The sequence below is a fragment of the Berghia stephanieae genome, chromosome 2, assembly GCF_034508935.2.
Source record: "Berghia stephanieae isolate SIO BIC M18660-M18661 chromosome 2, UCSD_Bste_1.3, whole genome shotgun sequence".
Classification (NCBI taxonomy): Eukaryota; Metazoa; Mollusca; class Gastropoda; order Nudibranchia; family Aeolidiidae; genus Berghia; species Berghia stephanieae.
The window spans coordinates 11,576,160-11,593,183 of record NC_088361.1 but is presented as its reverse complement, the minus strand read 5'-3'; the positions used below and the strand labels follow the sequence as shown (position 1 = coordinate 11,593,183).

Here is a 17,024-nt window from a genome sequence, read left to right as displayed (position 1 = left end):
AAGAGCAACACTTAACATGTAGGACACAATTAGGGTGTTGACCTGAATTTGAAGACAAGATTTTAAAGAGGTCCAGATAGTTGAGGCGTGATTGACGTGTTGTTGTTTGCAGGTCTGATAACCCAAAATGTGATGAGCTCATTATTGTAATGGAACTACTCTCGAACCAATAAAAAACATTGATGTTAAACCAAGCCCATAATTGCGTTCAGTAATCAGACCAACAAATATGTGCTTATAGGGTATGAATAAATTGTAAAAAAAAAAACATTAAAAAAAAACAAACAAAATATTTTACCTACATTAAATGTCTTATATCAAAATGATAATATAAAATGTTACATGCATTGAATAAAGTGAATAAATACAGAATTTATTGAGTTCAATACTAAGACTGCTAAAAAATGCTGACTCACATGTCAACAGCTGATTCAAAATTACCCAGCTTGGCGTGCGTCCTTCCCACGTTGTCCAGAGCACGTGACTCAGCTTCTTCTAAGTTACTTCAGACACACAAAAACAAAAGTAAAATTATGGTTTAATTTACAGTGCACTAAAACATGAAAAGGATCTTCAATAACAAATGTTTATTTAAAAATTTTCAATTACAAAAAAAAGATATATTTCTTCCCTCTTACCCCGACAGAGACCATAAAAAAAGAAGGAAACAAAATACACAATATCTTTAAAATGTTCAAAACAAGGCGTCTTTATCAAGTCTAAAAAATCTTAAGAGTCAATGTATCTTTACTTTTTCTTTTCTTTGTTCTCACAAAAGCAGAAACGGCTAATCACGAAACACGAAATATGACTGTGTAAATCAAAAGTAAAGAACAGAAAATAAGTATTAACTAAATGTGGATTGATTAACATTTGGGACGATAAAATGATGTAAGGTCAATATAGATAAAATAAGTAACGTACAGAAGAAACATAAAACGACAGAAAACAAAAACGGGAAAATACAGTAACAAATTATTTAAAAAACCCATTGTGAATGGAAATGAAATTTGAAAAAGCAATGGCATAATTTCATAAGATAATCTATTAATTAAACGAATGGAACAACAAAGACATATTCTTACTTGTCTTTAGCAATTTGGAGATCCATTTCATGACAAGAAAGAGCTTGTGAATAATTTTCCATCTCAAAGTAAGCGTTACCCTTACAACTGTGTAAACTTGCTTCAAATGCTTTTTTGTTGTTAAGCTGATCCTCAGAGAATTCTTCAACCTTCTTCAATGTTTTCTTAGATTTTTCCAAACTTTCGTTGTATTTACCAGCACCAAAAGCTATGTATAAAATGAGAAAAAAAAGTAGAGAGAAAATGTAAACATTAGGTTAAAATATGATTCCACAATTTTATACTTCAATATTTCGAATTGATATTTGATTAATAATGACCCACACCAATAATTAAAGTCATAAATGTGTTACAAATTAATTACAATTCACATAATTGACGACAATGAAATTAAATTGTAAAATAAAAATTAAAGCTATGGAATCTGAGATACAAATACAGCTATTGAATGAATGAATATGGCCGCGCTGTCTCTATGGACGCTTGCCGTGAACAATGTGTGTATTACTTCGGGTGTTTCACTCTGTTCTTAGTATCAAATTAGTGATTTGTTTTCATAAGTCTCTGTCCAGTGCAAGGGTTCTTAGCTTTTCAAGATCATCATGCGTCTCAAGGTGCAATTGGATGTTACCTTGTATTGTTCAAATACAGCCAAAGCATATCAATACATTCTCCTCTCCTTCTACATACTCCTCTTCCTCCTCCTCGTCCTCTTCCTCCTCTTTGTCTTTCTCATCCTCAATTTCTTCCAGTACAGGGACTGAATTGATTACTTCACAAGTACTTCACAAGTAAAATTGTATAAAGTAAAACAAGATTGAAGTTGTTCAGATATTGTAGAAACAAGAGTTTAATATTACCTGCATCAATCTCCTCAAGCCGACGTAACACATATCTCTCAGGATCAGCAATTTTAGATTTACCAGACTTAGACGCTCTCTGACGCTCTCTCTTGCGGGCATACATGGGTTTTTGCTGAAGCCAAAAATCAGAGCGTCCCTTCAAATATTCAATTCCATCACACGCTCTTCCTTTGACATATTCATCTGTTTGTGAGTTGTTAGTTGAAAGACCTGAAAAATATACATAGATGAATGAATAAATAAACACATTATACACATGTTCGCACACGCAGACATAAACATTCACAGAGACAGACATCAATATATAGGTGAGCATTAAGTACACTCACACACACACACATATACATATATACATACATACATACATACATACATTCATACATACATACATACATACATACATACATACATACATACATACATACATACATACATACATACATACATACATACATACATACATACATACATACATACATACATACATACATACATTCATACATACATACATACATACATTCATTAATAAAATAAATATTAATAAGTCAATAAAGTAATACAATTAATAAAATAATAAATAAATTTACACGTTTAGATACTAAATGTCAACAAAACCAGTGTTTACTTTAAGAAACAAGAAAGATAACACACACACACACACACACACACACACACACACAAGACAACAATATTAAAAAAACAAAAACAACGAGAAACGTTCTAAAAACTACTGTTCATGGAGAGAGTATCAATTTTGGAAATTCCATGAAAACGGAAACAACTTTATTTCTCATGTTACTATGATACGTCATTGTGTCTCATTAAAGGGGGACAAGATAGGGAATGAGGTTAGCGGAAGAGTAGCGTCCCTTGATTGGACGTCACCCATAGTCTGTGACGTCACCGGCGAAAAAGTTATTAGAGAACGTCATGTTGGTTGTGCGCATGAGGACGAAAGACGCATGCGCACAACCAACATGACGTTCTCTCTCTAATAACTTTTCCGCCGGTGACGTCACAGACTATGGGTGACGTCCAATCAAGGGACGCTACTCTTCCGCTAATCTCATTCCCTATTGCATTTTGTTTTGAATTAAAAACTCTCTTGCATACTTGTCTAGAATAACACGAAGAAACCATCTTACTGTCAAATTACTTTTCCAAACACTCTTTGTCCTGATAATATAACTGGCCAAGAAGTTCCTTGGTCGTTTTGGAATTTGTATCATCTTTGGTCTGAACAATTACAATCTTATACAATTTTATAATTGAATCAAGATCTCAACACATACCAAATAGATTTAGAAACAACAACTGAAGAACTGACCTCAACAACACAAGGAAACATTCAACTGCCTCAGCACCTTAACACTTAACACCCATGATGACTATCAAAAAACTAAGATAACTTGCACTTTACACAGACTTATGGAAACAAATTACTAACTGGATAATAAGAACAGACAAAAACACTCGAAATAACACACATATTGTTCACAGCAAGTGTCCATATAGACAGCACAGCCATTTTCATTCATTCATTCACTCATTCATTCATATAATCTTAGAACAACATGGAGAAACCATCTTACTGTCAAATAACTTTTCCAAATACTCTTTGTCCTGGTATAACTGGCCCAGAAGCTCCTTGGTCGTTTTGGAGTTTGTACCATCTTTGGGACGCTGTCGTTCTTTCTTCTCGTCTTTTCTCTGAGGTTGTCCAACTTTAGTGTAACCTTTCTGTTGTTGTTTTGATTTCTGTGGAGAGAATGAGTTCAAATGTCATTCTTACGAAGATATTTGTATACTTAAATACAACTGAAAGAATAAAGAAGAGACAATAAAATAGAACACTATCCATTTCAGTTTGAAGAAGCGTCCTTATGGGCTTCCGATAACAACATCTTAACACACAATGACAAGCAGATTTCTTGTGATGACAGTTACAATATATAGCATGATATTACCAGTTTTGCATTTATATCAAAACACAAATTAATGTAGATCGCTCTAATTTAAAAAAAAAAACAAAACATCTTATGATGTAAATACTTTACTTTTAAAAAACAAACAACAACAACAAATAGGCAACAAAAAACCCCCATAAATAACAAAACAAAACAACAACACCCCATCCCCCAACTTTTTTCTAAATATTAAGTTGAATATTTAAAATAAAGTTGGAAGAAGAAGAGGGGTTTAGAACGTTAATTTTTGTTATATTTATCATTAGGTAACTGATACCCCCCCCCCAGAAAAATACACGAAACAATTAGGATGATTATGTGAATGTGAAATAAAGCATTGTAGAGATTCCTATAAATCAAAACCAATTGTGTCAAATATACTACAAACTAGGAGTAAGGATATCAAACATTTAACATTCTTCCATTTAATGGTGACAGTCTTCCTCCCTATTTTAAATAAAAATACGTTATGTTTATGGAACAACCTACTTGCCGAAATCAAGCGTTTGAGCAATATTGAAATGGTGGGTAATCTAATTTCAACAATTTCTCTTTACATGGGCTTAAAAATAGATGATCATATTAATTTCATAATAAATGTCATCTCAAGCCAAATACATAATTTAACCAAGACTTGATGGTTATAGGCATCATGAGAAGAAGAGAGTCCTATACAGAGGATTCATCTTTCATGAGTACCTATACATAGCATATTACTTATCATTAAATTTGTTTAAATAATATTAATATTAATAATAATAATAATAATAATAATAATAATAATAATAATAATAATAATAATAATAATAATAATAATAATAATAATAATAATAATAATAATAATAATAATATATACTTTATTCATCCAAAAAAAATAGAAAATTGTTTACAGACGTGGCATGCATAAAAATAACGTAATAATGGTAGTTTAGTGGAGATAATTTTCTAAGCTTTTTACGTATAGGACTTCTTGAAAATACAAACAGATTGACTTAGCCCAATTGATGATTACACTTTACTTAAATTAATCCTTTATGTTGACATCAAATAAACAATGAAAATAAACAAAATTGTCATAACTAACATCCAATTCTACAAGACTACGACGAAACAAAAATAACCATTAAATCAGGAATTACGTTCTGGCGTAAGATATAAATCTATTTACATAACATAGTTTTGTCTACGTGACAACATATGTGGGTTTTAAAGTATTTAAAAGTACCATTTCAATAATCAATATAATTTTGACGCCAATTTAGGAATGAATCTGAGTGGATATACCAGATATGTAATGGTCTCTTTCATATTGTTCAACTCTACAGCGTAAATTTATGAATGAACTCAGAGAGTTATTATGATTTTTTTTCTTAACCATAAAAGGGAGAATGCCTTGAAGTGTATAGTATCAATCATCCAGTTGTTTCTAATAAGAACAACACTACATAAAGATCCATAAGACATCCTCTGAATCACTTTCCCCCAATGTATATATTTAGTATATAGTGAATGAGATTAGCGGAAGAGTAGCATCCCTTAATTGGACGTCACCTTACAGAAAGAACGCCAATTTGATTTTGAAATGTCTCAAGCCGCTTTCATCGGAAGCGAGGACGAGAGACGCATGCGCACAACCAACATGACGTTCTCTCTTAAATAACTTTTCCGCCGGTGACGTCACAGACTATGGGTGATGTCCAATCAAGGGACGCTACTCTTCCGCTAATTTCATTCCCTATAGGTAACAATCATTGTGTAATGTTCATCATTAACTTCTACATTATTGTAACATACTTTCGAAATCTTCAGGGAGTGGAGGAAAAATAATACAACAAAATTCATCTTTAAAAAGGGTCAAATGCAAAATGGAAAATGACAAATTAAGAATCAATAAAAACAGATGATCTATGTACAGTTAATATAGGTATAGCATCTTGGTGGGGGAAGTGGGGGGGGGGGGGGCATTACTTTATGGTTAAATTATTCAATAAAGAGAGAAACATTTTTGGAATGTGAAAATCCAAAAATTAGTGAGATATATTAGTTTTACTTGTTAATAAAACTGTAAATGACAAATCCAAAAAAAAAAAAAAAAATTATCCCTCCCCCCTTTCCAAAAAAAAAAAACAAAACAAAGAAAAAACAAAAAAACTAACAAAATAAAACAAAACAAAAACACCAGATTCCCCTCACCATTAAACAAATAAACAAACAAAAAACAAACAAACAACCAGTCCCCCACCCCCACCCCCAAATACAAAAATAACAGCCCCCCCCCCCGGCAAAAAAACCAAACCCCCCCCCCCCCAAAAAAAAAACAAACAAAACAACAACAACAAAGTAACCCACCCCCCCCCCCACCAAAAAAAAATAACAAAAAAACCACAACAACAACAAAACCCCAAAAAAAAACCCAACAAATAACACATGGAAATGAAGATGATGTTGTATTTACAAATCAGAGGACCGTCACTTCCGTAAACGCTGACCAAGGAGAGTTAGTTTCCCAAGAGGAAATAATAATATGTGTATAACATGGGATTAAAAAAATAAAATCTAAAGGATTGTTGGACGTAATAATAATAATAATAATAATAATAATAATAATAATATACATAAACAAATAAAAATCTAAGTGATTCTATCTATAACTTAGGGAAGGGTGGTTTGGATTATTAGGATCTACGTGAGAAACAACTATCAAAGAGTGGACTGTATTAGGTACGGCTATGTGGTCAAGTGGTATGACACTCGCTTTCGGATCGGAAGGTCCTGAGTTCGAGCCTGGCTCGGCGCATAGTTGAGTCATTGGAAAAGGCTCTTTACTCACATTCTTTCACTGTACTCATGTGTAAAATGAGTACCTGGCCGTTAACAGTGTTGTCTTTGTCCGGGAAAAAAATGTAATATCTCCTGACAGGCATCATGTCTCGTTCTACATGTTAAGTGTTGCTGTTGGCCAGGGACCCCTTGTAAAGTGCTTTGTGCACATTTAGTGGATATTGCGCTCTATAAAGGCTCAATTCTTCTTTTTTTTATGGTACCAGCTTGTATTTTCTTGTAGTTCATCAAAATGAAGTCATTAGACCAACCATTAATTAAGTTTCCCATCTATTTTCCAGATTTGAGACGTAAAGAACAGGATTAAGAATTTAAATTAAAAAAAATAAATAAAAAAATAAAGAGCCAACACCTGTAAATAAGAAAAAAAAAATGATGAGAAAGACCGATTAAAAAAAAAAAGACATATTTTCCGGATATGTCTGGAAATTTATCATACATTTTGTTCAGATTTTATTAATAACTAGAATAAATATGTGAATTAAAAATACAAAAGAGTAAGAGGGAGAAAAAAAGAGAGAGCAGGGAGAGAGAGAGAGAGAGAGAGAGAGAGAGAGAGAGAGAGAGAGAGAGAGAGAGAGAGAGAGAGAGAGAGAGAGAGAGAGAGAGAGAGAGAGAGAGAGAGAGAGAAACTAGAAATAAAATTTAACAAATCAGCATAAAAAACAAAATTGATTATGGATTATCATAAATGGAGAAAACATGAGGATCTAAATGTCGTTATTAAAGAAGCACAGCTGACAACATAAGGCATTGATAGAAAATATTAACAAAGAAACAGTCTAAGTCTCAAGAGTAGTTTGTGTGAATTACCTTCATTTTCTGTTCCTGTAGTGCGAATCATATAAATTAAGCAAACAAAAAGATGATAACGAAAAAGAAGAATGAAAATTACATGAAAGACAAAAAAAACAAAAAACAAAAAAAAAAAAAAAAAAACCACAAAAAAACAGACAACAATATAAAAACAACACCAACCCCCCCCCCCCCCAAAAAAAAAAAAAACAAAAAAAAAAAAACACAAAACAAACACAAAACAATGTTACTCTCAAATCAAAACGTCTTTTAAAAACCACAGTGTTTCAAACATGTCCTATCGTGAGCATTAGAATTGTGTGGAGAGCCAGCCACATAATACGTGAGGTGCTGTGTTAGTACAGCTGTGGCGTCTGTCTTACAACACGAATCAAACTGTCTTTCAGATTGATAGACTAGGCTGCTAGAAGCTGTGGACTCTACAGAGAGGACCTAAAAATATCTCTGCTGTCTATCTGGAATTTATTAATCTATTTATGTCTTTACTGAAGAAGGGTTTTGAGCCTGAAACGTTCCGTGTTGTGTATTTTGCTCTTTTTTAAAGCTGTTATATTCATTTTTGTTTCTTACTTTTTTTGCCATTCAGATTATGAATTGAATAAAGTGATCCTTCAGAGCCATAGGGTCCATGGAGCAGGGGTCTTTCCCGGTTTTTATAGTGTGAAACGGGTAACAAAAATTGCCTGCTAGCTTTGAATAGGATTTTGGTCTATCGAAAAGTATTTGGCACTTATAAATGTTTTTACTGGTTCTTGTTAATGTTTGAAGAAAGGGTTTTGTTCTTATCTTTAAAAAAATAGTCCTTCAGAGCCATCATAACAATGGAGCCGGAGTTTATCCCAGTTTCTAAAGCGTTAAGTGGACATTAGCAATTGCTTGCTACCCGTTAGTATTTTCCACCTGATCTAACAGACCCTGCTATCCAATCACTGCTGGGTGGTACGGAGGGTCAGAAAAAAAATCTCGACTGCACCCGGGATCGATCTCTGTCTCTTTGCTTGTAAAGTGAGTGCTCTACCACCTGAGCTACTGGAACCCCTTCTTGTCTTAAAAGCTGTTATATTCATTTTTGTTCATTACTTTTTACAGTTCGCAGCTTCTGGCAGTTTTGTATCTCTTTGACACAAAATTATATCAAAACCATTATTGAAATTGAGTAAAGAACTTAATAATTAACTACTTGGAAACAAATCACCAAGTTAAAGCAAGTACAAAATCCAAACATTTCAATTGCAAGTGTCAAAATTATGTTAATTTAAACCTCAGAAAAACAAATCTTAACCTGAGAATATTTTCTTCCTGTGAGAAAGAAGATACAACAAAGTAAATGATAGCAATTCTAATGAGTCTTGTTTAACCAATGAACGGCTCTACTCTGGAAAAACACGCATTAAAAATTTTGGCCAGAAAATCGTCCTTCAAATTATGGTCGGTTTAAATGACGCTCTTTTTTTTTCAAGCTGAGGGCCATTTAAGTCAATCAATATATGAAGAATGAGTTTTCGGGCCAAATTTTTTAATCCGTGTCTTTCCAGAGTACGGCAGTTAACTGTTTAAAACAGAGGTTGTTGAAGTTGTTGTCATAAATATTTAAGGTTTGTGACTTCATTGGTAAATCTGATATTCAATTTATTCTTTCTAAGATAATCAATGATCAAATACTTTACTCACATTCAAAGTTTTGAGCATTATCAAAATATAAATAGATGCTATAGGATAGTTAAGTTTTATATTTTGTCATTAATGTTTGATAATGAATTCAAAGAAAAGTTGACTTTTGCAATAAAACAAATAAAATAAAAATTTATTGTTATCTCTTTAATGAAACAAAAATGTTCTTACGTTTTTGAAATAAAAATATATCTGCAATGAACAATTGCCAATAGAAATTTAAAAAAAGAAAATTAAGGAATTGCATACAACAGGATTTTGAAGACAGGAAAATTGGAAAGCCGACATAAGCAAAAGGAAAAATTATAAAATCAGCATAGATTTCATGCAATTGCGTAAAGAAAAAAAAAGAAGAAAGAAATAATGTGATCATAAGAAATATTCCAAAGTATATTTCAATTAAATTCCCATTGCAAAAATCGCAACTGTAATAAATGCAACCCGAATATGGGCACTAAGAGCATTCCTCATAAAAAAGCTGATGCATGACAAGTTTTGAAATAAAAATTGATGTCTTTTACCTCTTCTTGTTTGTAAAAGTAGGAAAGATCCCCGCTGGCTTCCAGTTGCACATCACTGGGACCTGTAATTACAAATTTGTATCAAAATGTTTTTTAAATTTTCTTTTAACTTATAAAAATCATTATTTATATGTAGAATGAATATATTTATATATATGTATATATATATATATATATATATATATATATAATATATATATATATAAACAATATATTATATAATATATTATATATATATATATATATATATATACTATATATATATATATATATAAATATATTATATTATATATATATATATATATAATATAATTATATAATATATTATATATATATTAAATGTTATTAAGAGTATACTGTATATATATATATATATATATATATATATATATATATATATATATATATATAGGTATATATATATATATACTATATATATATACACATCTTATATATATATATATATATATATATATATATATATATATATATATATATAACCGATGTGTTATTAAGCAGAGTAACTGTATATATATATATATATATATATATATATATATATATATATATATATATATATATATATAGGTATATATATATATATATATATTGTAATATATATAGAGGTGTATATATATATATTATATATATATATATTATATATATATATATATATATATATATATATATATATATATATATATATATATATATATATATACAGTTCACTCTGCTTAATCACACATCGGTTAATTGCACACTCTGCTTATACGCTACACATTCCTGTAAAACATAATTTTTTCTATATAAATTGATTGCTTAATCGCACACCTCCTCCACTTAATCACTACACATTGATCCCATTTTAATTGGACAACAATATACCCATCAGCAGTGAACTGACATCTCAGGAGCTACTGGACTCAGTTTAGCCACAAAAGAGTTGTGACGCGACACCACTGACAAACATTGAAAAACTTGACATGGTGGACAAACTACTCCTCTTCATCCAAGAAGAATGCTTTATAGATGATCTACCAACATTGGCGAGATTTGAGACAAGGGTCTATAAACAGCTTGCACAGAAAAGAAAGCAATAAATGCTTGACGATTAATATTCATACAAACAATAATGTCACATTGTGTTGTCACATGAAATATTATATATTGGAAATATTATATTTTTGTATTGGCGATTGCCTAAGAATAAACCTTTGAATTGAAAATTGAAATTGATAAAACATGAAAAAGAAAAGAAAAAAAAAACGAAAAGAAAAAAAAGAAGAAAAAAAACAAAACAACAAATAACAAAAAAAAACCCAAAAAACAAAAACAAAAAAACCCCCTTCTAATGAGGCCATGTCTTAAACATGATGGTCCCAAGCTCCAAGAAAACTCAGAGGGGAAGATTCTACGTGAATGGCACATGAAAGCTGGTGCTTAGATGCTATTTTTAACTTCTCCGCTTAATCAAACACTCTGCTCAATCTACACACTCACCCTAACTCCGAGGGGTGGGATTGAGTGAATCAACTTTATATATATAAATGTGTGTGAGATATATGTGCCAATATGTTTTCATTTAATTGATTAAAGATTCTAGGATTAATTATTATTATTATTATTATTATTATTATTATTATTATTATTATTATTGTTATTTATTATATATTATTATTATTATATTATTATTATTATTATTATTATATTATTATTATTATATTATTATTATTATTATTATTATTATTATTATTATTATATTATTATTATTATTATTATTATATTATTATTATTATTATTATATTATTATTATATATTATCATCATCATCATCATCATCATCATCTAATATACCAACACACAACAGACACACACACACACACACACACACACACACACACACACACACACACACAAGCAGCACAGATATGCATAAAGAAAACAATCTTAAGATTATTACATGTCAACATCAATTGATATTTCGAGTGTTACTTACTTCCTATGCTGTTGTTAATGGCCTCCTGGCATTTTTGGATTCCTAATCGAAATTCTTGAAGTTCTGATCGTAATTTGTTTCCTCGATGATAAAATACTAAAGCAGTTTCAAAATCTCCTTTTTGGTACAACGCTTCTGCTTTCATGCACAATGCCTAAATTAAAGACAAAAAGAAGGGAGATTAAAAGTTGATATTCAAATTGAAAATTTATGAAGAGATTGATTCAACCTGGAAATAAAACTGTTAGCTTTTATATCGAGCATCATTCATAAAATGAGCTTAGAGCACTTTACAAGGGGGCCCAAGCCAACAGCAACATGTAGGAGGAGACATGACTCATGTTAGTTGATACTACAGTTTTTTCTGGACAGAGACAACCTTATTAACGGCCAGGTATTCATTTTACACCTGAGTATGTTGAGAGAATGTGAGTAAAGAACCTTTTCCAAGGACTCAACTGTGCACAACTCGGGACTTGAACCCGGGACCTTCCAATCTGAGTGTCCCACCACAAGCCCACATAGCCGTACAAGAAAGAAAAATCCATATTTTTGTCAAGTAGGAAAATCGTACGTGTAAAATCCTATCCAAAGGAAAAAAAAGGAGGAAAAAGATAAACAATGGGTTCAAAACTGAGAAGTCTAAATCTCATTTAAAAAAGGACAACACATTTAGTAATAGTAAAGTCGTAACACCACACTTTCTATTCTTCTGGTTCCAAACTTCTTGAAAGTGTGTGTATGTAACCAGTGCTTTGGAGGACTAATGGTGAATAAATTACACATTGAATCATAAGGTGGCATAACTATTTTAGAAGCAGGATGTAAAGGCAGATTCTTAAGATTATCAGATGTAAAAGAGCAAGATGGATGATCTTTATTGACGACCAGAATGAATTTAGACTAGAAAATAAGATCCCTTCACTCTGAAATAAGGTATATACCCAGTCCTCCAGAAGAATGGTTTTACACTTCCAATGAGATTGGAACCTGTTTTTTTTACATCAAACTTTTTCCCCATTACGTTAAGTTTTCTGTTGATGAGGGAATTTCTTCTTTACAAGAAGAGAGAGAGAGAGAGAGAGAGAGAGAGAGAGAGAGAGAGAGAAAGAGAGAGAGAGAGAGAGAGAGAGAGAGAGAGAGAGAGAGAGAGAGAGAGAGAGAGAGAGAGAGAGAGAGAGAGAGAAAGCTCAAAGGTCAGGATTCAACCACTTCTCATTGTCTGACATGTCGAGACACAAAATATAAAAAAAAAGATGGTCTATAACATAATCTTTCGTATGATTTGAAAGGTAACTGGATTAATTACTTTAGTCTCATACTAACAAAAATAACCTCTCAGATAATAGCATAGACAATTACTTCTTGTAAAATAACTTTTTTGTGTCTTTTTTTTTCTTTCAACAAAGGAGAAGAGTGAACCATAACACCTGTAAGTAATTATTTTAAATCAATGTTTTAATATAAAATGGGCTTAAAATATACGAAAAGAGAATAATAAACCATTATAACAGCATATTTCAAGTGTCATGTCTTGTCGCACTGCTAGCTTTAAACCCCCTTTAAAGCACTTTGAGCACATTGAGGATATTGTGCTATGTAGAAGCTCACGTTTCTTAAAAATTGTTGGATATATGGACACAACACCTATATTGACATTTTGCCGCACTCCCTGTGATGTCCTTATATTCATCTTGCACTGAATATTCAGCAATTTATTCATGGTAATAATAGGTGTTATGCCGTTTGCATGACTGGAATTGGCAAATGTCACCCATCATCTCAAAATGGTATTATGGGGAGATGAGCCAGATGAATTAAAGTCAGATTTAAAATAAAACTGGTCAAAAATGTGAAATTCCTGTTTTTTAGAACTCCAAAACACTATATCCATTTACCTCAATAAAACATGTCAACTCAACTCAAGTCAGATATTTTTTGTTATAAATTCAATTTCCAGCCCATTAATCATCCCAACATAATACCGTTTTGAGACAGTGGGTCATAAATGCTTTTAAAACATTTTTATCCCCAGAATTTAAATGTTGAATGGAAAAAGGACAAACCCTGATATCTGTCTTTCCATCCTCGGTCTGTTCCAAGGCTTCATCAGCATCTGCAAGGGCCTTTTCTGAGTCGCCTAACATAAGGAAGCATTTTGCTCTCACCACCAAACATGTTTTATCTCCATTTTTCATTTCCAGGGCCTGTGGGGAAAAAAAAAAATATAATCGGTAACCCACATATGGTCTAGATTATTTTTTTCTCCTCTTCACTACCATTAGATTCCAATACCTAAGTTAAATCTATCATCCAGCAGCCATACGCATTTGTTTTCCACAAAAAAAAAAGAAGAGCCCTAAATCACTTCTGTAACTCATGCCACCATCTTCACTTGAACTAGTTAAAAAAAAAACATAATTAAAACAGTTGCGCACGTGAACTTTGTAAGGAGAATACGATGCGGTTACCTCATTTATACGGGCTTGGATTAAAATCCGAAAGTGAGTGTCATACCACTAGACCCCATAGCCGCACTAAACATGTGATATACATGTAACAGAATAGATATCAACGATTTATTTCTATTAACTGTCGGCCAAAAGCGAAGAGAAACTTTAATGAGAAAATTTACTTTACTTTATTTATTTTCAATGTGTGGTTAAATAATAAACTTCTATAGGCTACATGGGCCTATGCCTACAATAACCAAATATTTTATTTGAAAAGAAATGAACGATCTGGTTGACCATTGTATCGCGACGCAGCTACCGGACGGTTTCCAGATGTTTTTTGAGTGTGGAATTTTTTTTTTATAGTGGGTAGATCAACTGTCAAAATAATATTGTATCTATAGTGTAAGTGTAACTTCAGAAGCCAGAAGCAGCTGTCATCTCCACTCTTTCCCCATGCGTTCTACCTGAGCTACCTGTCAAGCTTATGACCAATCAAAGTAATTAACTACGATCTAGGTATTATGGTAGCACCACATTTTTTCCCTTTGGATGCAACACCGATTGACGTCTAGAGTAATACCAGTTAAGTCGGTCGGTTTATTTACAATAATAACATTCAAGAGCAGACTGGATAGTCTGGATAGACTATGATTACAAGGCTAGCATCACATTCTAGCTTCACGGTAATCGGCAACCGGAAGAAACAAAGATGACACCTGAGTCCAGCGAAGAGGATCATTGAGAACCTGTGCTGGAAATCATCTCTAAGTATCTCTAAGTAATAATAACCGTTACTGGCTACTATCTACTACTGAGATAGACACTACACTGACACTGTCACTGACTACCGACTGGTACTTACCTTGGTGAAACTTTCGATAGCTTTTTCCCATTGCTTTACGTGAACGAAATGCTCTCCTTCATCTCGCAAAGTTTCAAATGTTCCAACAGTGCCCAATTCTTCAGTGGCAGCATCGCTGTCACTGTCTTTGCGACCTCTTCCTTTCGGCATTTTTAGTGTGTGAATTCCGCAATTTTTTCGAGGGAACACCGATGTACACAACTGTTACCATAGAAGCAAGGGGAAGATGAATGGAAGAGTTCGAAATTAACAATATTTTCGAATATACACGAAAAGATAAACATATTTTATGAAAAGTAGTCTATTATCTTAAAATTAAAACTGATTATGTCCAATCATCAAAACTGAAAACAATTTGCAGTTTATATTTTCGAAACTAATGTGGCTTTGTCTGAAATTTTGATGCCTCGAAAGATATTATTCCATTCAAATTTAACCATTAGGTTACTTCCTCGGAATCAAAGATTTCTCAAATAAGTGATAGATAAAAGTAAAACAACAAAGTTTGTGAAAAACTTTAAAAGTTTTTATGCTGCTGTATTGCTGTTTAGGATTTGCATTGTAAATTTATTGTTAGAAATTATTATGAAGCATTACAAAAAACAGGACACCGGTTGGCGTACCTAACAACGTGAATATTACAGTTTAGCAGTTGGGTTTTTGTGCGATTTATTTGAGAGAAAAATAATGTTGATTTGTTGGATATTGGTCAGTCATGAGAAATATCCGATCATTCATCGTTTCCTTTAAATCACCCAGAATTGAGTGCAAATGGAATGATACTTGTCTGTAGATTTCGATTAGAAGCTCTCTTATCCGGAGCCAGAACAGTTGATTGAGTTTGAGCTTTCACTTGCTTCATTGACCCGAGTTTATAGCATTCATCAACATGGCTTTATTCAACACACGATCACCTGATGCTGACGTGAAACCAGAAGCAAGTGATAAAAAACCTCCAACAAATTTAAAAGAGTTTCTAGAGGCAGAAGGTTTGGTATGTTGATCAGATGATAGAATAGAAAAATAATACCTGTTTGTAATATTAATAACATTTCAATTTAAATGTTATAGCTAGAATAAGCTGAAAGAAAAAGATGAGATTGTCAATAATGTACTGCAGACTATTACTATAAGTTTAAAAAAGCAAACCCTCCCTCCCCCTTTATATTCCTTTTTTCAGCCACACTGTAAAAGCAATTAGAGGAGGAGAGTTAGGAGTCAAAGGAAAATAAGCATAAAGTTTCTTTTAAGGTTTCATCTAACCTAACATTTTCAACTGACCTCTTTGTCATAATGTTATTTCTATTTTTTCAGGATGATTGGCCTTTACCTATGAGCCTGGAGGGTCCATTAGATATTGAGTCTGAGGGCCTTTTTATCGGAAATCAGGGTGACATTGCGGACATTTTAGATGAAGCAGCCCGTATCCTTTTTTCCAGCAATTATAGTTTTCTTTCAGATTTCATCATAGCTGCATTGGAATCTTAATAGGGAAAATAAGCATTTAATTGGCACAAGAAATAATTTGACAAACGGAATGTTTAATTGATGATTTGGCACTCCTGACTTTGTTTAGAGTTTGTTTGTTATGATAGACTTTTTTTCACTTCACAGTTAGGATATTTTAATGAAATTTTATATGATAGTGATAGACTTAGTACATTTTTGTTTTCAAAAGTTCAGAAATATTTTGCTGAATATATCTTTAACAATTCATCAGCTTTAGGACTTCAAATGCTAGAGGCAATGGAGGACAGACTGTCTACTTTGGAAGACAAAATAAACTTTTATGCTGACCAGATTGTCACAGATACGAAGCGGCCATCTCGACTAGCAGAACGACTCTTTCATTCACCCACAAAAAGTATGTTCTAAATATTCACCAAACTTTTTTGCTCCGTAAACATTGCCACATACTTGAGTAGTGTTTCTCAAATATTTAAGGTT

At 32.2% G+C, this 17,024-nt stretch overlaps 2 protein-coding genes across 5 annotated transcripts in view; one reads left to right on the top strand and one right to left on the bottom strand.

The window, feature by feature from the left end:
- Positions 1–15,325, bottom strand: part of LOC144964320 (outer dynein arm-docking complex subunit 4-like) — a 37,525-nt gene extending 22,200 nt beyond the window's left edge. For 3 of the 4 annotated variants that reach the window (XM_078898421.1, XM_078898424.1, XM_078898422.1), the window contains exons 1-8: positions 15,078–15,319; positions 13,826–13,966; positions 11,760–11,913; positions 9,765–9,826; positions 3,541–3,706; positions 1,946–2,158; positions 1,086–1,293; positions 417–503 (exon numbers count right to left, since the gene is read on the bottom strand). In XM_078898421.1, coding sequence (XP_078754547.1) covers positions 417–503; positions 1,086–1,293; positions 1,946–2,158; positions 3,541–3,706; positions 9,765–9,826; positions 11,760–11,913; positions 13,826–13,966; positions 15,078–15,227 — 1,181 coding nt within the window. In that variant the 5' untranslated portion in view covers positions 15,228–15,319. Of the gene's footprint in view, positions 1–416; positions 504–1,085; positions 1,294–1,945; positions 2,159–3,540; positions 3,707–9,764; positions 9,827–11,759; positions 11,914–13,825; positions 13,967–15,077 lie in introns of all 4 variants that reach the window. The other variant, XM_078898423.1, reaches the window with a different exon arrangement.
- A 322-nt stretch (positions 15,326–15,647) lies between these two features.
- LOC144964311 (protein FAM227B-like) overlaps positions 15,648–17,024 on the top strand; it is a 19,017-nt gene continuing 17,640 nt past the window's right edge. Inside the window, exons 1-3 of the mRNA XM_078898412.1 lie at positions 15,648–16,071; positions 16,392–16,500; positions 16,798–16,941. Coding sequence (XP_078754538.1) covers positions 15,967–16,071; positions 16,392–16,500; positions 16,798–16,941 — 358 coding nt within the window. The 5' untranslated portion in view covers positions 15,648–15,966. The remainder of the gene's footprint in view (positions 16,072–16,391; positions 16,501–16,797; positions 16,942–17,024) is intronic.